The following is a 21,399-nucleotide window of genomic DNA, read 5'->3' as shown; positions in this document are numbered from 1 at the left end:
TTTCCCCTAAATGTACTCAGTGTGACATGACGAAATCTGTTCTTTCACATGCCCTGAACCTGCTCCAAATAAATTCCGTTGGGCGGCTCCAAGTTCTACTATTATGAGGGAGGAAAATGTTTCTCAACCTACGTTCCATACGCCACAAATAAGTTTATGTGCCTTTCCCCCCAGACATGGGGATAGCAGTCGTGGTGGCCCCCTGATCCTGGTGGACTACAAATCACATCATCCATGACCATTGGCCACACTTGCCGAGGCTGATGGGAGTTGTAGTCCCAAGGATCTAGAAGGCACCAGGTTGACAAATGCTGCAAAACAGGACCTTTCCCCGGAGGGGGGTTTGCTCCTGGATCATTTGGGCCGCCCCTTATTTGCAACTTCCTTTTCCAGCTTAGGAAGTACAGTGGTGCCCCGCAAGACGAATGCCTCGCAAGACGAAAAACTCGCTAGACGAAAGGGTTTTCCGTTTTTTGAGTCGTTCCGCAAGACGAATTTCCCTATGGGCTTGCTTCGCAAGACGAAACGTCTTGCGAGTTCTTGCGAGTTTTGTTTCCTTTTTCTTAAAGCCGCTAAGCCGTTAATAGCCGCTAAGCCGCTAATAGCAGTGCTTCGCAAGACGAAAAAACCGCAAGACGAAGAGACTCGCGGAACGGATTAATTTCGTCTTGCGAGGCACCACTGTATTAATAACAACAACAACAACAATAATAATTTATACCCCAGCCACTCTGGGCGGCTCCCAACAGAACATTAAAAGCACGATAAAAGATCAAACATTAAAAACTTCCCTAAACAGGGCTGCTTTCAGATTTATTGCTAGGCGCCACCCCAATCTCTGAGTGGTTCAAGATTCCAGGAGTTCCGGCGCTTTTACTTAGGGTTCAGTCTTCTTGGAAGGAGAGTCAGCTGAGACTGTGCTGTCTTGAGGATATGTGGTTTTATTTACATACACTGGCAGCCAAAATTGTGGAAACCTTTTGGGAAAAGTGTATTTCTGAGGCTTGATGGCTCATAACACCACTTTTATTTGGATTGATACCATAAAATTATCTCTCTCTCTTTTTTAATACCTTTATTGAAGTTCATGGATATCATACACAATATTAAATTTGAACGGTGCTATAGACAGTTTATCGCTGTTGGTGTTGTTTTTTTTGTAGATATCTCTTGAACATACCCCATTTTTGAATGACTGTTTTGTGTTACCTCTTAGCCTATTTGTTAGTTGAGCCATTTCTGCAAATTCTAGGAGTTTGTTTTACCATTCCCTTAAGGTCAGTACTTTCCAATTCAATGCTATTAATAGTTGGGCAGCAGCTGTTGCATATAAGAAGATTTCTCTTCTATTTTTCGGGATATCTCTACCTAGGATTCCAAGCAGAAAGGCTTCTGGCTTCTTTAAGAATGTTAATGTATTTTTTTTTTCATCTCATCATATATGAGATTACAAAACACTGATTTTTCTGCATGTCTACCACATATGGTACAAATCTCCTCCTGTTTCTCCGCACCTCCAGCACTTATTTGAATTATTTTTATACATCTTGGAGAGTTTTGATGGTGTAAGGTACCATCTGAACTGCATTTTCATCATGTTTTCTTTAATGGTGTAACATGCAGTAAAGTTCATATTAGTTTCCCAGAGAGTTTCCCATTCACTGATCATAATAGTCAGCCCAATGTCCTGCGCCCATTTTATCATAATCACCTTCACCTTCCCAGTCAAGGAGGAGTTGGTATATCCTGGAAATGATCTTAGTGTTATTATTTAGCAATTCCCTTTCATTGGCAAATACATAAAATTATATCTCTTTTTAATTTTTTTAAAAAGAAAATATTAAATTTTATTTAACATAATTATTACAAAATACAAGCAAAATACATACATATACATACATATTTTTTCAGATAAGCGCACATATATAAAAAAGAACAAAAAAAGCGAGAAAAGAAAAAGAAAAAATAAGACTGTTCCACTGTCATAAAATTATATCTCAATGGAAAGGTAATTTAATAAAGAGTGTAACACAACAAAGTTTGTTCAGTTACCTGTATTCTATCAAAAATTATAGCATAATAACCAGAAAAAGGAATCACAACTTGCTAAGGTTGATATGCAGTAGTTTTCCTTCATTTGAATGTAGCCAATGAACATGAGTCTTTAGGGAGCCAATAAACCTCGGAAATACACTTTCCCCCAAAGGTTTCCACAATCTGGGCAGGGAGAATGCTCACGTCATTAGCACCCAAACGGATCCTGCTTCTCTTGTAGTCACAGCTTTGGATCCAGCACGGAGCAAGCAGGTCTCTGTGTCTCCAGCTTCCAGCTCAGCTCGCCCACAACTCCCTGGCTGATTTCTCTCCTACTTAGCAGCCAGGTAAGGGAGGTGGAGAAAAGGCCCATCCATCAGCTTGGAGGACACCATCACTTAGCTGTAACCCTCACAATTATTAATATTTATAATAGTAATAGTAATTTGTTATTTGTACCCCAGCCACTCTGGGTGGCTTCCTACAAAGATGAAAAATACATTAAAATGTCACACATTAAAAATTTCCCTGAACAGGGCTGCCTTCAGATGTCTTCTAAATGTCAGGTAGTTGTTTATCTCTTTGACATCTGGTGGGAGGGTGTTCCACAGGGCAGGTGCCACTACCGAGAAGGCCCTCTGCCTGGTTCCCTATAACCTCACTTCTCGCAGCGAAGGAACTGCCAGAAGGCCCTCAGCGCTGGACCTCAGTGTCCGGGCAGAACGATGGGGGTGGAGACGCTCCTTCAGGTATACTGGGCCGTTGAGGGCTTTAAAGGTCAGCACCAATACTTTGAATTGTGCTCGGAAACGTACTGGGAGCCAATGCAAATCTCTCAGGACCGGTGTTATGTGGTCTCGGCGGCCGCTCCCAGTCCCCAGTCCAGCTGCCGTATTCTGGATTAGTTGTAGTTTCCAGGTCACCTTCAAAGGTAGCCCCACGTAGAGCGCATTGCAGTAGTCCAAGCGGGAGATAACCAGAGCATGTACCACCCTGGAGAGTTAGTTTGTGGGCAGAGAGGCTCTCATCCTGTGTACCAGATGGAGCTGGTAAACAGCTGCCCTGGATACAGATTTGACCTGTGCCTCCATGGACAGCTGTGAGTCCAAAATGATTCCCAGGCTGCGCACCTGGTCCTTCAGGGGCACAGTGACCCCATTCAGGACCAGGGAGTCTCCCACACCTGCCTACTCCCTGTCCCCCCAAAACAGTACTTCTGTCTTGTCAGGATTCAATCTCAATCTGTTAGCCACCATCCATCCATCTTTCAGCCAAGAACCATGGGGTGGTTTGCATCGTAGCTCATTATTTTGAGATGCTGATAGAAAGGGCCGCATCGAACCTCAATCCGGCCCTGAATTGATTGCTACCGATTTGAATGGAAAGCTGGTTTTCATAGGGTAGGGGGGCACCGGTGGTGCATTGATGGAACCAAGAGGGTGGTGGTCCCCAGAATTAGGAGACCCGCCCCCCGCGCTCTATATATCCCAGTGAGTTGCAAGAAAAGGGTCCACGTCGTCTACACCCCCGTGAATCTGGGATGTCGCAACCAGACGAGAGAGGAGGCCTGGGAAGCTGGAGGGAGGAGCCGCGTTGCAAGAAAAGGAGGCGCGTCTTTTCAGCAGGGAAGGCGAAGAAGCAGTCGGACCGGGTCTTGGGCTTTGCAGCCGGGTTGCCAACTGACCCGAAGGAAGCCCCGCCCTCGGCTGCTCTTGTGCCTCCCCGATGCCCTGCTACGTCCGGGGAGGGAGGAGCCGCCTTGCACGAAAAGGGGAAAAGAAGCGCTCTCTTTTTGCAGGAAAGGCCGAGCGCTTTGCAGCCGGGTTGCCAACGGACCAGAAGAAACGCCCGGCTGCTCCTGCGCCTTCCTGACGTCGGGGAAGGGAGGAGCCGCCTTGCAAGGAAGAAAGGCTTTTCCTGCACGAGAGGCTTCTTTGCAGCTTCGCTTCTGCAGCCGGGTTGCCAACTGACCCGGAGGAGAGCCTGGGTTGCTGCTGCTGCTGCTGCTGCGCCTTCTTGCCGCCGCGGAAGCATCTTGCTCCAGGATGGAGGTAAAAGCGCCTCTGCCTTTTTGCAATGCACCGCCTGCCCCGAGCAGGCCGGGCTCCCTTTCCCCGGCCCGGCAAGCGCCCCCTCGCCAACGCCGCCGCCTGGCTCTTTGTTCCCCCCGGCGGGCCGGGCGCGATGGAGGCGCGCGTAAAGCTCCGGCCCGCAGCGCCTTGCCAAGCGCTGGAGGGGGCCGCCCGCGCCCTCCAAGAGAGAAGGAGGGAGAGAGATCGCTGGTGGTGGTGGGGGGACATGTCGGGATTCGAACCCAGAACAGCGGCAATTTGGACCCTTGCACCTATTTCCCAGCCCTGGAGGAGGAGGACCTGAGTGGTCCAGCTCAGTCAAGGTTGCTTATACTGGCCACCAGCGGCTCTCTAGAAAACATCATCATCATCATCGGTGCTGTTTTTCTAGAAAAAGGGGTTGCTGAGATCACCATTTACACCTCTTAGAAGGGCAGACACCCACCTGAGAGGTGCTGGAACTGAGTTCTGGTTGAAACCAAGCCTTGATGATGATGAGGCTTATAGATTTTCGTTTTGCAGTGTACCCGCAGCAGATTGAAGAGTCGTTGCAACAGAAAGGAAAGTATGAACAAAATTATAAAAGAGGCAAGCAGAATGTGGCGCCCGCCCTGTGGAGCGCCCTTCCACCAGATGTCAAAGAAATAAACAACTATCTGACTTTTAGAAGACAGCTGAAGGCAGCCCTGTTTAGGGAAGCTCTTAATATTTGATGAATTACTGTATTCTAATATTTTGCTGGAAGCCGCCCAGAGTGGCTGGGGAAACCCAGCCAGATGGGTGGGGTATTATTATTATTATTATTATTAATAATAATAATAATAATAATTAAAGGGGCAGAGGTTAGACTAGCAAAGCCATGAATGCCCTAAGCTCAAGGAAGGCAGAATCATATAAAAAAGGAGGTTATAGTCCTGGTCGAAATCTCAGATTATTTGTAATTTTCTCCATGACAGCTCTATTCCAGAGTGAGTGGCCCCAAGCATTTGGTGTAAAAATTTTGGGCCGCTTTCCACTGAGCTGCAATTGCTATTCTTCCTGCCAAGATAATATATCCTTTGGACAATACATTTCCATTGGTATTAACCACAAATCTCTGAACTGGTCTTATACATCTTGGCCAATTTGGCTAGGTACCATCTGTATAACATCTTCATTACGTTTTCTCTAATATTGTCTAATATTGTCATCCAGATTTGTCATTGGCACTCAGCCTTGACACTGGTCCGTGATATAATAATAATAATAATAATAATAATAATAATAATAATAATAATAAATAATAATAATTTATTATTTGTACCCCACCCATCTGGCTGGGTTTCCCCAGCCACTCTGGGCGGCTTCCAACAAAGATTAAAAATACATTAAATTAAATTACATTAATGCCATATTCCAGAAAACCTGAGGGGGTCGTAGGGTTTGTTTTTGGGGTGAGGAGGACTGTGTTGCAGCAAACCTCGGCATCTTTCATGGAGGTACGTTGGCTTCCATCACAGCTTTGACTTCCTGCGTTGCTGGGGTTGGGCTGGATGACCTTTGGGGGTCCCTTCCCCCTCTATGATTCTACGTCCTCGTTTCCGCAGGTGACGTTTGAGGACGTGGCCATCTACTTCTGCCGGGAAGAGTGGGCGGAATTAATTCCGTGGCAGAAGGAACTCTACCGGGGTGTGATGGTGGAAAACTACGAGGCGGTCCTTTCCGTGGGTAAATATACCGCCGTCCTCTGGAACTCGGTTCGCTGGGGGGGGGGGCGAGGTCATGGTGGTTGGTCCAGTGGTCCAACCCTGGTTTCATTTGCAGAGCCCATTAGTTACTCAGAAGTAGACTGCCTCTGCCTGTGGAGGTTCATTTTAGCTCTCACGGCTGCTTTTTGATTGACAGGCCCATCGTCCTCCATGAATTTCCCTTTCTTAATCATATTTTTAAAAATTGATGTACACACAATTTAACAAATTTAGTTCCGTTTCCGTACAGCATTTTGTCTTTTTCACTCTTACTTCCGCGATGTTTCTGTTCAAATCCTTTCCTCTACTGCCTTAGAAATAATACTTATTTCTATTACATATATCCTACATTACATTCCTTTCTCATTCCTTTGCTTGGATTTCGAAACCTGCCTGAAATTTCATTTGACTCGGATAATCTGAAAAGGGTCCATGAAATTTCTCCGCAAGTGTCGTTTTGCTAAATAGAACAGATCAAGGGGCATTTTCGCCCAGGCTCAGAGAGTTCTTCCTTCTCACTGAAGGTGGGCAGCCACAAACAGAGCGCGATATTCATGCTCTTTTCACAGCATCTGAGACTGAGCGATATACTGCCCCTGACTCTGGAGGTTCTGTTAAGCAGCCATCTGAGCTAATAGCCATTGAGAGATTATCCTCCAGAGCTGGTGGGTTCAATGCCTTCTGTAGAGAGGCCTCAGTGGCACTGCCCACCTTTTGACTTCACTGGGTGACCTCCAGCATATTGGGAAAGGGGCAGAATTCGTCCCTGGCCTCTCCCTGGCTGCTGCATCTGTGGGAATGTTCACAGATGCAGGAGAGGATATATTGTCTGATTATAGCCTTTCCAACTTGTGTAAACAAGTTCACAATTTAGCAGAGTACCGTAACATTCCCCTTTTTAAACTCACAGCGGATGCTAAAGCCTCTAGAATAACTGTTCTGGTGTTTTCCCCTTATTCCCTCATAAAAGATAAGACATGACACAATCTTCTACAAGAGTATAAAAAGGTTTACTCACACATCATTCTGTTCACAATAGGATCCCAGAAGGCAGACTTAGCTTAGAAAAGTAACATGTACCTAGAAACTATCTCATAAGGAGACAGTCCCTTACACATTCCTCCCCATGTGTAAACATGTTCACTCTGGGAATGTTGTACTTGACTGCTCTTGCCTTTCACATCCCACAGGATCAGACCAAACTCCTGTCTTGTCCAGGATCCTCTTCCTACAGTGGGTGGTGGGAAGAAGGACTCAAACGCCATTCGAATTAGCCTTTATAAACTGAAATCAAGTCCTTCATGTATCACAGGGCTGAACTGTGGAACTCCCCGCCACAGGATGGCCACTAACTTGGGTGGCTTTGAAAGAGGATCATGCGAATCCATGGAGGAGGAGAGGGCTATGGAGGGCTACTGGCCAGGACGGCTCTGTTCCACTTTCCTGGGCGCTTCCCGTAACAGGCATCTGGACAAGATGTCTGCATTGCCGGGGGTTGGACTAGATGACCCACAGGCTCCCTTCCAACTCAACAATTCTCTGATTCTCTGATGCTGGACTAGGTGGGTCCCTGGCCTAAAATACTGCCAAAATAAAATGGAAGTGTCTCTCTCCCACGCAGGCCGCTTGTCTGTGAAACCGGAGATCATCAGCAAAATCGAACGGGAGGAGGCCGAGCTGTGCATTGGAGAGTTTTGGAAGCCCCCCCAGTGGAGAGACCCTTCAGGCCAGTGGCTAGGTCAGTAGTCCATGTTGCATTCTGGTTCCCCCCACTCTCTTTTTGAAAGCTGCACAACAGCCCTTTGAGGTCGACTGGCCTCAAATTCGCCCTGCGAGATCTTTGCAGCCGGGATGTCTTAACCGTATAGCTCAGAGCTGGAGTGCTTGCTTTTCAGGCAGAAGACCAGCAGGTCCAGTCCTTGACGTCTTCAGATCGGATTGGGAGACTGCCTTGCTGGAGAGCTGCTGCCAACCAGTGCAGACACCACTGAGCTAGGCAGGCTAATAGATCTGACATAGCAGAAGGCAACTTCCTGAACTGAATTGTCAACCAGCCCCTTTTCCGGAACCACGAGGACTAGAATATTGTTTTATTTTTAGGGGAAAGAGCTGCTGCCAGCCAGTGTAGACAGCCCTAGGTGGCCCAATAGATCTAGGTGGTCCGAGGCGACTTCCTGTGTTTCCGCAAGGGTCCACAAGAGTTGCACGCTGCCAAGTGGGGGTTGTCCTTTGGGGGATGGAAAGGGGAGGTGTTGCAAAGGGCCCAGGCCGCGATGGTGGGACTCTGATCCCAGCCTGCCTCTCAGGGTTGTTGTTGCAGCCTTGTGGGAAAGTCGGGAGGCCCAAGTTCCAGCTGCCACCTTAAACTTCTCTCCGAAGCCCTGCATCCTCCTTGTGGAAAGAGCTGATTTAATGGCTGAGTTAAACGGAGTTAAAGTACCAGTCTGCTTAGTACCATCTGACACTGGCATTTTAGACCCTTGGCAGGCTGCACATTTGTTACCTGCCAGCTTGTTTTGCGCAAGGCTTGCGTCACACTGCCCGTGGGCTGGCCCTTGTTTCAACGCATCTCCAAGTCCTGAAACAGTTCCAGAGAAAGTACTTCTTGCAGGCCTTGTGTAAACTACTGTGCTTGCTGCAACAGGCGGCACGGCTGCTGGTGAGTTTGTGGTTGAAGAAGCAAAGCCAGGACTCTTTAAAATACCCAGCACACTTCCTTCTTTCAGGATTTAAAGGGACCATCGCACTCACGTTCTTGCTTTGACGCTATTGACCGCTGCATTACGCAGAGGCAATACTGGGGTATCCTTGGGTCATGAAGGATCAAATGGTTTTGCAACAGGAGCACTAAATTTGAATGTGCCAGCAGACACTGACGGCAGTACAGTGTTGCAATTAGAGATGGAAATTAGAGATGATTTTGCAATTAGAGATGGAAATCTGTTCACAGGACTGCCGGCATTACTGGCCGGTTGCACCTTTTTAGCCACCGATTGCGCAGAACTGACAGGCGAATATAAGGCAGTATTTTGGCAAAGGTGACGTACTGATGGGTAAAGATATTTCTGGTAGCCCTGGCATGCCCATTTCCTCCTCTTGTGCAGGTTTTGATACATAGTGGACACCTCCTTCCCTTCTCATCTTGCCGCCACCACCTCCTACTGAAGGAGGAAGGCTGTTGGTTGCCGAGGTACTGAATCTGGGAGTTTGTGAAGCTTTCTGGTGATTCTGTCTTCCGGTCTATGGCCAGATTTTTCTCTTGTACAGTGGTGCCTCTGGTTGCGAACGGGATCCGTTCCGGAGCCCCGTTCGCAACCTGAAAGGAATGCAACCCGTGTCTGCACACGCGCGGGTCGTGATTCGCCGCTTCTGCGCATGCGCGTGATGTCATTTTGCACGCTTGTGCGAGTGGTGAAACCCGGAAGTAACCCTTTCCGGTACTTCCGGATCGCCGCGGGACGCAACCTGAAAAAACGTATCATGAAGCAAAAGTAACAAGGGGTATGACTGTGCTCCCTTATGGATCATCTCTGTTCTCTGTCAAATCTTGCGAAAGTCGGGAGGTGGACAGCTGTCAATAAAACGTGTCTCAGTCCTGCTGGCAGATTGTATGTGAGATTTCTCCCCCAACCCCCCATCAGTGACGCTGACTCCCTTTCCTTTCTTCCCAGCAGGAGATGGCATCAGGATGGCAGACGATGAAGACCTCGAAAGGGCAGCCCCCACTCGGCGGCGGCGAGGGAGAAGGAAGAAGGTCCCGTCTTCAACAACAGAGAAGCAGATGGCGATCGTGCCCCCCAAGGACAAGGGGCCCCCAAAGTTGACACTGAAGATGAAACCTGCAAAGTGTCCCGAGTGCGGCAAGAGCTTCCTGAGCAACGTGGCGATGGTCATCCACATCCGGACACACACCGGGGAGCGGCCCTTCAAGTGCCACCTGTGCCCCAAGGGCTTCCCCTCGCGGGGGGACCTGAAACGGCACATCAAGACCCACCTGCGCCCCAAGCGGAGCCCGCCTCCCCCCGTGGAGGCCGCCTGCGGGGGCAAGAAACGGCTGGCCGCCAAGCTGCAGCTGCAGCTGCTGAGCCACCTGCAGCGCCCGCCGGACCCCCAGAAGCCCCACGTGTGCGCCCAGTGTGGCAAGGGCTTTGGCACGCCCCAGAGCCTCCAGAAGCACCAGGGGACGCACTCCACCGAGCGCCCCTTCTCGTGCGCCCAGTGCGGGAGCAGCTTCCGCCTGAAGCAGATCCTGGTGGCGCACATGGACTGCCACGCCACCGAGCGCCCCTACCAATGCCAGGAGTGCGGGAAGACCTTCGTGCAGGAGCGTGGCCTCCGCAGCCACCAGATCGTCCACACGGGCGAGAAGTGCTTCTCGTGCGAGGCCTGTGGGCGCCGCTTCGCCTACAAGCAGCACTTCCTCAAGCACCTCCGCCTGCACACTGGCGAGCGGCCCTACTCGTGTGCCGAGTGCGGGAAGACCTTCCGGGACCGGGCGACGCTCAGTATCCATAACAGGATGCACACCGGCGAGCGCCCCTACAGCTGCCCGTTCTGCGGCAAGCCCTGCCGGCAGAAGCAGCACCTCAACAGCCACCTGAAGGTGCACCGGGGAGAGGTGCTCCCCCCCAGCGACGGCACGGGACGGGCCCTGCAGAAGGCCTGGGCGAAGGAGAAGCCCCACGCCTGCCCCAGGTGCGAGAAGCGCTTCCGCGACAAGCGGGTCATGAGGGCCCACCTGCTGACTCACGAACAAGAGTCCTTGTCCGCCGGGGACGCTGGCCCGGCCCAGGCAGAGGCCAAATCCGCCAGCGGGAGAGGCGGGGGTCGGAAGCAGCCCACCTCTCTGCATGCAACTGCCCCCCCTGAAAAGTTGCCTTTTGGGTGTGCTCATTGTGGGAGGAAGTTTCCGCAGCGGAAAGCCCTCCTGTTGCATCAGAGGAGCCACAGGTGAGGAGAGATGGCTCCCGCAGAGAGTCCAATCCTGGCTTCCTTTTGGGAGGGAGCCTTGCATTTTGACAGCAGTACATCGCACTGAGCAAGTCAAACCTCATGAAGAAAGCAACTCGTGTCGTGCCCTCCGATTAGTTCTTGAGACCAAAAGTCCCCGTCACTGCAGCGCTTTCCCCAAGCAATCGGAGACTGCACCTGCAAGAAGCCTCTCTCCCCCCTGCCCTTTTCATGCCTCTTCTGGTTGTGGGAGAGCATGGCAGAGGTGAGCTTCTTGCAGCAGGAGGGGAGACGCCGATGCCTCTTCCCCAGCCGGACCCATCTCTGCCTCTTGACCTCCCTCCTCTCCTCCTTCAGCTTCTGCCTCTGAGTCTGGACTGCTCTCTGCCACGGACTCCTCCCGCTCACTAAGCCCTGTTGCCTCTTCAGATTCCAACACCTCCTCTTCCCAGTCTTCCCCTCCTTCCCATTCATTGGCGTCCCTCCGCCCCTCCTCAGGCTCTGAGCCTTCTTCCCTTGGGGTTCGCCGTCTGGTTCCTCCTCCCATTCCTCTGCGTCCGACAATTCCGTGATAGATGAAAACATGCCAACCTGCTTGGTTCCCAAACCTTTTTGGCCAACCCCCCTTCCTGCCGGGACAATGCAGGAGTGCTCCTTTGGGGATGAAGTTAAACCATTGGCGAGTTACAGCGCCTGCCGTGGCTGCAGAGACCGATGCAGGAGAGACATGTTTTGTTGCAGTTGGGGCAGAGGAAGGCGCCCGGTTGTGCTGCTGCAGCTGCACCTATAAAAAGCATTCTTCAGCCTAGTGGTCTGCATGACCCACCGTGGAAGATAACAGCACCATAAAATTCAAAAGCGCTCAGTTGCAGTTTTTCAAAATGCAATTACACCTGTTTAGTTTAACTCATTCAACAAAACTTAGGGGCTTGGACTGGTGGTAGCCGCATTTCGAGTTTGATAGTTGTTTACTCCCCTCTTGAGTTGCCCCAGTTTGGGATTGACTGGCCCAGTCTGAAAAGGGAATCTCTAACTGGGAGTGACCTTGTTACCTTTAATGATTCTTCTGTGTGGGCCTGACCCCTCTCTGTTTCTGCCCCCCCCCCCATTCCTTGTGTTTCTAGAAGTTATGTTCAAGCAGAGGTGGGGAATTTCAAGTTTGAAAAAAGATATGCAAATGTTAATATGAAATACCCAGTTAGTTGGAATATTAAAGACGAACCAGTTAAACAAAAACAAACTGAAAAGGGGAAAAGAAAAAGGAGAACTTCAAAATATCCACCCCAACAATTCTGCATTCTGTAAACCAATGTTTTCTTCAATCCTCAAACCCTGATCTCACAAGTTGGTTCTTTTTCACACAAAAGCTCCGTAAGAAGTTGTAGTAAATATCAACAATGATTTTTCTCTTAATGAAACACATCAATTTCGCCATCTTAGCTAGGAGCCATTCTTTGGCAGGCAGTTCCACAGTTTAACTATTATTATTAATGTACAGTGGGACCTCAGGTTACATACACTTCAGGTTACATACGCTTCAGGTTACATACACTTCAGGTTACATACGCTTCAGGTTACTGACTCCGCTAACCCAGAAATAGTGCTTCAGGTTAAGAACTGTTTCAGGTTAAGAACAAGTCCTTAACCCGAGGTACCACTGTATTCTTTATGCATTCTTCACCCCAAGTTCCCAGGGTGTGTTACAGCATTAAAAACAACATTAAAAACCTTTTGAAACTCTGCTCCATGAGGTGCTTCCTTGTCTCTGTCCTGACAGGAGATGGGAAAGTGAATTGGTGTTTACATGCCAGAGAAGAAGCTACCTTGGTCTGTTGCAAGAAATGCAATATCGGAGGCATGCGGCACCTTCAGAGACCCAGCAAAAGTTCTTGCAAGAAGTGTGGTGCTATGCGCACATGTGGTTTGAGGATCAGGAATGTGAGCAGCCAGGTCTGGAGGAGAGGAAGTGTGGAAAGGGCAGGTGGCGATAATGATCTCACTGGCAAGAGATTGCATTTCCAAGAGATTGAAGAGCTAATGCAGCAGTTCCATGTTCCAAGTATGTTACAGTGATCTGCTGTAGACTGTAATAAATTCGTTGTTATTTGTAAAGTTAGTGGCTTAAAGGAGAGCGAGAAAAATTCAAACAATAGCAATCAACTTTCCTAGAATGTAGATTGTATAGCTATATATCTCATAGTCAAGCAATATACAAAAAGAGAATGTAAGAATTCTCTTTAAGGTGCCGTGAAACACTTTTTTTGGTGGTATTTTATGTGAAGCACTGGAAGTTTCTGGATCCAGAGCACATTATTTGAAGTGCAACAAGGAGCTGTTTCAAATAAACATTTATATAAAATGAGCAAGAACTTTGACGTGCATAGGCTTCAACCCAACGCCCACCAGAAAACACAGGAAGCTCCCTTATACTGAGATACAGCTATTCCTATATTGTCTACACTGACTGGTAGCAGACACAGGATTTCAGATGAGAGACATTCCCAGCCTCTACCAGGAGAGACTGGTGATGACACCTGGGTCTTTTGCATGCAGGGCAGATGGTCTGGCACTGAGTTACGGCTTCCCAAACAAGACATGTCCTCCTGCTGAGTCAGACCATGCCTCCATGTAGCTTAGTATTACCTGCACTGGCTTGGCAGCAGCAGCAGGTTCAATGCTGCTCCTATTCACAGCAGACCCCTTGGGATTAATGAACCTGAGTGAGTCCTCTCCGTTAACTTCCATGGCTGTATTCTGAGTAGGGCTAGCAGTGAATATCTCACCCCAATCTCCTAGCCTAGTGGGAGACTGAGTGGGAAACGGGTAAGTTGACCTGTGTAGGATTGCACTCTGAACGTTGCCCAATAACGGCGTTTGCAACCCCATCCAGAACCTGAACTGCGCGATCCTATGCATGTTTCCTCTCAAGTCAGTCCCCTTGGGATAAGAAGAGCAGGATTCAACACTCTCCACCCCTGTGGCTTCCAGCAACTGGAACTTGTCCCACCCTCTTCTAAACCGTCTAAGTTGGTGGCCACCCCTGCTTCTTCCTGTGGCAGTGAGTTCCACAGATGACCTCCACGCCGAGTGAAGGACTTCTTCTTTCCGTCTGCCCTGAACCTTCCCACAACATTCAACTTGGCTCGGGATTTCAAGGAGGCTTCCTCCCTGCAGCGGTGGATCTCAAATTTCAGGGGTCCTCTGTGCGAAGCCAAAACTCTGCGCCCACCCTGCTCCCCTAAATCCGCCGCTGCCCCCTGCGCCTTCAGGATCGCAGCAGCCTGCGCGGCCAGGCTAGCCGGGGAGGGTCTGCAGGAGGCATGTGGAGGCAGAGAAACTGAAAAAGCCCACCCCCAAAAAAATATTTTCAGCTCCTCCATTAGCTGGCCCTGCAAGCTGAGCGCTCTGCGGGCGAGGTGAAGGGCGCGCGCGCCCAGGGCGCATTTGGAGACGTCGCTCGCCAGCTCCTTGGAAAGGCAGGCGCATTTGGGGACCCTGCGGAGCCCCTTCTTCCCCGCCGGGTGCCCAGCCCAGCCTGGCCGGAGGGCGCCTCCTCTCCTCCCCCCTTCCTTCCTCCGTCCCTCCCTCCGCCGGCCGAAGCGGATCCGGTTCACGAGCTGGACGGGGGTGGCTCCCGCCGGCCTCTCCGCGCAGCTCGGATCCGCCTCCGGAGGCGCCCGCTCGCCTGCGCGCTTCGCATCCCGAGGAGGAGATGCTCTGCCCGGTAGGATCTCCCTCCCCGTCCCCGCACCCTTTGCCCTTCTCTGGGTCCCCGGCCGGACCGGGAGAAGGGACCAGCCCGGCGCTTTGGCCGGCGGACAAAGGCGCGCGTGCCTCTGCGCGCGTGCAGAGGGCCCCGGCTCCAGAGGGAGTGGGAAGAGCCGGGGAAAGCGGGTCACCCCCGCAAGGCGAGACCCAAAACCTCTCCTTATACCGAGTCTATGTAGCTCAGTATTGTCGACACGGGCCGGCAGCAGCTCTGCCGGGGTTCAAGAGGAGATCTTTCCCCACCCAATTTTTTTATTTTATTTATAAATTATAGCCCTTCACCATGGGCGTTGCCAGGATTTTTGTTAGGGGGGCAGGCTTTTGTCGGGGGTGCAGAAGCTCAGATTTGTATTGATTTGTATTGATTTAGGGGGGGCAGCTGCCCCCGTAGCGCCCCTTCACCCGAAGATCTCAGAGCAGATCACAGCATAAAAGTCCTTCTACATGCCCAGCAGGTGTGCTCCCCCACTGAGCTATGGTCACTGACTCTCTGAGCCAGACCATCGCTTCATTTATTTATTTATTTATTTACAGTGGTACTTCGGGTTACAGACGCTTCAGGTTACAGGCTCCGCTAACCCAGAAATAGTACCTCAGGTTAAGAACTTAGCTTCAGGATCAGAACAGAAATTGCGCGGTGGCAGCTGGAGGCCCCATTAGCTAAAGTGGTGCTTCAGGTTAAGAACAGTTTCAGGTTAATATGTGGTGGGAATGTAAAAAAGTGAAATGTTTCTGGGAAATGATTTATAATGAATTGAAGAAAATGTTGAAATATACTTTTGTTAAGAAACCAGAAACTTTTTTATTAGGAATATTAAGGAACGAAATAAAGAAGAAGGATGAGAAGTTATTTTTATATGCAGTAACAGCAGCTAGAATTTTGGTGGCCCAGAAATGGAAACAGGAAGAAATGCCGACGAAGGAAGAATGGAGAATGAAGTTGATGGAATATGCAGAAATGGACAAATTAATGAATTCGGAACCGACAAGACCAGAGATTCACCGAGGACTGGAATAAATTTACAGAGTATATTAAAAATATATGTGAAGTGCAATTAACGTTTGTGAGTTTTCAAGAAGCTCTGTGATAATAATGGATAGAAATATTGCTTTAAAGGATGTGATAAGATTAAGATTGATAAAGTGCAGTATAAATAGAAGAAATGTGAGTAATAGTGATAATATGAAAAATTGTCAGACAAGCTGAGGGAAGTCTAAAAGATGTAGAGGTTAGAAATGGATGTAAATTTTTGGTGGAATGTTTTTTCTTTGTTTTTGAAAATTTAATAATCATAATACTAAAAAGAACAGTTTCAGGTTAAGAACGGGCCTCCAGAATGAATTAAGTTCTTAACCTGAGGTACCACTGTATTAGATTAACATACAGCCCTTGATCAAAAGATCTCGGAGCGGTTCATAAGATGAAAACACAAAGTAGCTCTGGACATGTAAAAGGGTAAAGGAGTATTGGAAAATAATCCATAATGAATTGGAAAAAATGTTTAGAAGTACTTTCCCCCAAAAAACCAGAGTCCTTTTTGTTAAGGTTAATTCAGACGGAAATTCCCAGGTGTCAAAAAATATTATTTATATATGCCACCACTGTAGTCCGTGTTTTCTTAGCCCCTAAATGGAAAACGAGTGAGATCCCAACCAAAGAAGAATGGCAAATTAAATTGATGGAATATGCGCAGCTTGCGGACCTAACTTATAGAATAAGAGCACAAGAAGAAGATTCGTTTAAAGAAGTTTGGGAAATGTTTATTGAATTTATGGGGGGAAACTGTGTATACTTGAAAAGATTGGCAACATTAAGGTAAATTAAACAGTGTAAATAAGTTTTGTTGGATAATGGAATACTGAAGGGTTTAGTTTATGTAAAATATGCAGGGATTTATGATATGCAAAATGAACTGTGGAAAGGGCATTGGCATTTTATGGTTGTTTAAATGAATATTCCAAAGTGTAAAACAGAAAATTTATCTATCTATCATCTATCTATCTATCTATCTATCTATCTATCACAGAAGAGATAGCTCCATATGGTCTACACTGACCGGCAGCTGCTCTCCATGATTTCAAGCAGGCTTTTCTTGAAGCCCTGTCTAGGGACTGATCCTGGGACCTTCTGCTGGCAAGGCAGAGGCTCTAACCACTGAACCAGCACACTTCCTTTCTGACCTTAAGGACTCGTCGAGGGGGCAGCTCGGTTCGGGGGCAGCTTGTGGGACAATTAAACGACCCCCACGGGCCACTTGTGGCCCATGGGCCTTAGGCTGCTTACCCCTGACTTACATCATAGGAGCCTACACAACACAAAACACTGTTGCTGTATGTAGCTTTTATTTTATTTCTTTTTTATCTTATATTTTGGAAATGCACATCCAGGTTTTTTCCCCTTTAATTTTTTTGGGGGCCCCCAAGAGAGTGGGGCCCTAAGCTATAGCTTGCTTAGTTTATACCGCAAATCCGGCACTGAATTGCACATTGATTCAAAATCCAAGCAAACCTATTTTCTTTAACAAAACCGATGGACTTGATGCAAGGATGCCGCCTTTTCAAAGTCATGATTTACACCTCCAGCGCCCACCTGCCACCCGTCTGCTGAGGGTGCTGGGAGTGGTGTAAGGGCAAACTACAGTTCCCAGAATCCTTTGCGGGGAGGAGGGGGAGTCATGTGGCAGAGGTGCTTAGAATGTCTACTGTGGGGCCCTAAGCTATAGCTTGTTTAGCTTATACGTAAATCTGGCACTGCTCTCTTATCTTCCATCCCAAAGGAGTTCCCATAACCCACACTGGAGCCCACGTGATGCGGCAGGACAGGGAGCAGGTAGTCATTTAATAAGGTAACCGGGTTGGCATTTCCCCAGGTCTTGGGGAGGGATGCTTTGCTGAGCTGCTTCCTCTGTCATCGCAGGTGACGCTGGACGACGTCACGGTCTCCTTCTCCCCGGAAGAGTGGGCAGGGCTGCAGGAGTGGCAGCGACGGCTCCACCGCGACGTCATGCGAGAGAACTACGAACTGCTCGCCTCTCTGGGTAAGACAGGTGGTTTCCTCGCCATACTTAACTGGCCGCAGGGAGCACTGAAGCAAACCTGAGCATCACCGTCCGCAATAGAAGGGGAATTCAATTTTGCATGCATCTGAACAAGAGACCTGCCCCGATTGTCTTTCTCAGACTGGCCTGCAAACCGAAACACAGCTCACCTTCCCGATTCACACGCCTCTGAATTTTGCGACGCAAAGTTCTCCAAGTGCCTGTTACGTGTGAGAATGCATCTATTTGTGTCAAATGTCGGCGAAAGTCATAAACGAGTCATGCATTGCATTACTGGAAATGTGAGAGTCAGTCAAAAATGCATTGGTGGTGGTAAATTTGCACCACAGTAGAGATGGCTTTTCATGAAGATTTATTTTTGAAAACGAAAGCCGATTGCTGCAGAAATGGTGCTTCTAATGGTTTCTCTTTTTGTAGGCCACTTTGAGTCATTGTGAGTAAAGTGACAATAATAATAATAATAATAATAATAATAATAATAATAATAATAATATTCCTTCCAGCAGCACCTCAGAGACCAACTAAGTTAGTTCTTGGTATGAGCTTTCGTGTGCATGCACACTTCGTCAGATATTTATTTATTTTATTTTGTTTCGACTACAGCAGACCAACACGGCCACCTACCAATAATAATAATAATAATAATAATAATAATAATAATAGTTATGATGTTCTGGGTGGTGAAGCCCTTCTTATCACAGCGCATAGTTTAGCTGTGGAACTCCCTGCCACAGGAGACAGTGATGGCAACCACCTGGGATGGCTTTAAAAGAGGAGGAGATAAATTCATGGAGGTGGCTCTCAATGGCTGCTAGCTATGCTGGCCATTCTCTGCTTTCACAGCTGCTGGAAACCACAGGCAGGGAGGCGGCTCCTGCACTCGGATCCTTCTTGTGGGCTTCTTCCCATTGAGGCAACTGGTTGGCCACTGCGAGGAAAAGATGCAGAACTAGATGTGCCCCACTTGGCCTGGACCAGCAGGTCCTTCTCCTGTCCTTCCTGTTACCCGTAGAGTTGTGAGAGAGCCTTGATAAGCAATGGCAGAAGAGCCTCAGCTTGGCACAGTGGTGTAGCGTCCTTTGCTGCTGCCCGGGGCTAAGTGGGGCTAAGTCCTTTGCTGCTGCCCGGGGCTAAGTGCACCGGCTGCCTGCCTGCCTGCGCAGTGGGGAGCCCGGCTGGTCAACATGGCTCTGCTTTGTTTTTGTTTTTTTCTCAAAAATTTTATTGATTTTCCAATTTTTTTTTTAAATAAACAAACATAAATCTTTAACGTATTTAAACCAAACTTAATAACATTGTTAAGTGACTTCCTCGGTTGAATTTCAGTCTATATCATTTTAACGGTTTTCCAAAAGCACTATTCTTATAAAATTAACTTAATCACTTAACATCATTATATTTTCCTTTCCAATTCAGAATCAAACATATTAATTCATCCCATTACCTAGTTATGTCCTAAGCCTATCTGTTATTTCCAAGCTTCTCCAATTAATTTAACTTAACATATTTAGCTAAATAGTCTTTGAATTTCATCCATTCTTCCTGGTGCTCCTCCTCCTTCTGGTCATGGACTCTTCCAGTCAGGTTGGCCAGCTCCAAAAAGTCCATCTTTTCATCTGCCAATCTTCCACTGTTGGGACTTCTTGTGTTTTCCAACATGGCTCTGCTTTGAGGGGTACACTCATGGCGCAACAGGGCAGGGCGCAAAGTGCTGCTGGGCTTGTGGGGCATCATGATTAATGTGCCCCCCAAAAAACTGCACCCGGGGCGATGGCCCCGCACCAATCCTGCCCCTGCTACGTCACTGGATTGGCAAGACTGCTTTGCAACTTCTCCCTTTTCCTTTTGCAGGCTGCGACCTCCGAGTCAAGGAAGAAGAAGGGGAGTCCAGGGAAGAAGACGGCCGAGGGCTCTTCTCAGAGATGGTGCTCCGGCGCTGGAAGCCCGAGGGCGAGACCTCACGCCCTCAGGAAAACGGCAGCAATGTGGCTGGCGAGCCTGCGGGTGGGGCGGGACTCTTGTCTCAGAGGCTGCCTGGCGCCGAAGGAGGAAGGGATCCTGGAGGGGAAGAGTCGTGCCCCCTAACCTGCCCGGACTGCGGGAAGCGCTTCAAGAGCAAAACGGCCTGCTTGACGCACCAGCGCATCCACACGGGTGAGCGCCCCTTTGGCTGCCCCGAGTGCGGGCGGCGCTTCACCCAGCGGCAGCACCTGGGCACCCATCTGCGGGTGCACGGCGGGGAGCGCCCCTTCTCCTGCGGTGAGTGCGGCGCCGCCTTCCGGCTGCAGAAGCTGCTGCTGACGCACCGGCGCAAGGCACACTCCGGGGAGCCGCCTCTGGCGTGCGCCGACTGCGGAAAGCTGTTCAGCCACAAGCACCACCTGATGACGCACCAGCGGGTGCACACGGGCGAGCGCCCCTTCCCCTGCCCCCAGTGCGGGAAGTGCTTCACCCAGAAGCACCACCTGCAGACCCACCAGCGGGGGCACTCGGGGGACCGCCCCTTCCCCTGCCCCGAGTGCGGGAAGGCCTTCAAGGACCGGGCCGGGGTGCTGATGCACCGCATCGTCCACACGGGCGCCAAGCCCTTCGCGTGCCAGCGCTGCGCCAAGATCTTCAGCCACAAGCACCACCTGGTGATCCACCAGCGCGTCCACACGGGCGAGAAGCCCTTCTCCTGCCAGGTGTGCCGCAAGCGCTTCACCCAGAAGCACCACCTGCTCAGCCACGAGCGCATCCACACCGGCGAGCGCCCCTACGCCTGCCCCGCCTGCCCGCGCAGCTTCAAGGACCGCATCACCCTCAAGCTGCACGTGCGGCTCCACACGGGCGAGAAGCCCTTCTCCTGCGGGCGATGCGGAGAGAGCTTCCGCCTGCGCAAGGCCCTGCTCTCCCACCAGAGGGTGCACGACGCACCCGCCCAGCTCATCTGCACCGAGTGCGGGGAGAGCTTCCCGCGCATGCGCAGCCTGGGCGCCCACAGGAGGAGGGTGCACCCAGCAGCAGCGCCCCACGGGGCTGGCGCACGGCCTGGATCAACCGGCCACTCGCGCCGCCCGGCTGAGTCACAGGCTGATGGGGAGAGAGCAGCAGACGCCCCACCCGGACCCTGAGGGCGCATGGCAGAAAGAGAAGGGCAGCCTGGGCCCTGGCACACATACTCCAGCTGCAAAGATGCCAACGCAGTGAATCGCCTGCCCAGGCCAGGATCCCTAGGCTGGGTGGACAAGGGAATGCGATTCTCGTCTTTCATGGCATCGTAGAGTTGGAAGGGCTCCACAGGTCATCCATCCCAACCCGCTGCAATACACCTTTCTCATTGTCCTTTTCGTTTTGGAAATTTTTATCAGCATTCCCACCCCCCGCCAATCAAAACCGAGGACCTCTCCCTTTCCCGGCTTCCCATTTCCGCTTTGTTGCAGTGCCGACTAGTTATTGCAGGAGCAGCCCAACCCAGGGAGCCAGTGTAGTGTCAAGGGCCTGATGAGCTGCACCCAAGGGTGCTAAAGGAGCTTGCAGATGTAATCTCAGAGCCTTTGTCTATTATCTTTGAGAACAGGTGAGGTCCCTATAGACTGGAGATGGGCAAATGTTGTCCACATCTTCAAAAGGGGGGGGGGGGGAGGAAGACCCAGGTAATTACTGACAGGTGAGCTTGACACTGATAACAGGGAAGGTCCAGAACAGATGATTCAACACTTGGCCTGTGAGCATTTAGAAAAGGATGCTGTGATTACTAAGACCCAGCATGGGTTTCTCCAAAATAAGTCAAGACAGACCAACCTGATT

At 49.8% G+C, this 21,399-nt stretch overlaps 1 protein-coding gene across 1 annotated transcript; it reads left to right on the top strand.

Moving 5' to 3' along the window:
* Positions 1 to 5,390: 5,390 nt before the first annotated feature.
* On the top strand, positions 5,391 to 20,934 carry LOC114607302 (uncharacterized). The gene is made up of 7 exons (XM_077916268.1): positions 5,391 to 5,584; positions 5,693 to 5,813; positions 7,455 to 7,571; positions 9,505 to 10,785; positions 14,185 to 14,507; positions 17,469 to 17,589; positions 19,462 to 20,934. Exons 1-7 carry the CDS (start codon positions 5,492 to 5,494, stop codon positions 20,721 to 20,723), a joined length of 3,318 nt encoding a protein of 1,105 aa, XP_077772394.1. The 5' UTR covers positions 5,391 to 5,491; the 3' UTR covers positions 20,724 to 20,934.
* The last annotated feature ends 465 nt before the right edge of the window (positions 20,935 to 21,399 follow it).

Source organism: Podarcis muralis, chromosome 12, assembly GCF_964188315.1.
Source record: "Podarcis muralis chromosome 12, rPodMur119.hap1.1, whole genome shotgun sequence".
Lineage (NCBI taxonomy): Eukaryota > Metazoa > Chordata > Lepidosauria > Squamata > Lacertidae > Podarcis > Podarcis muralis.
The sequence above is the reverse complement of the archived record's forward strand: the minus strand, read 5'-3'. Positions and strand labels throughout refer to the sequence as shown.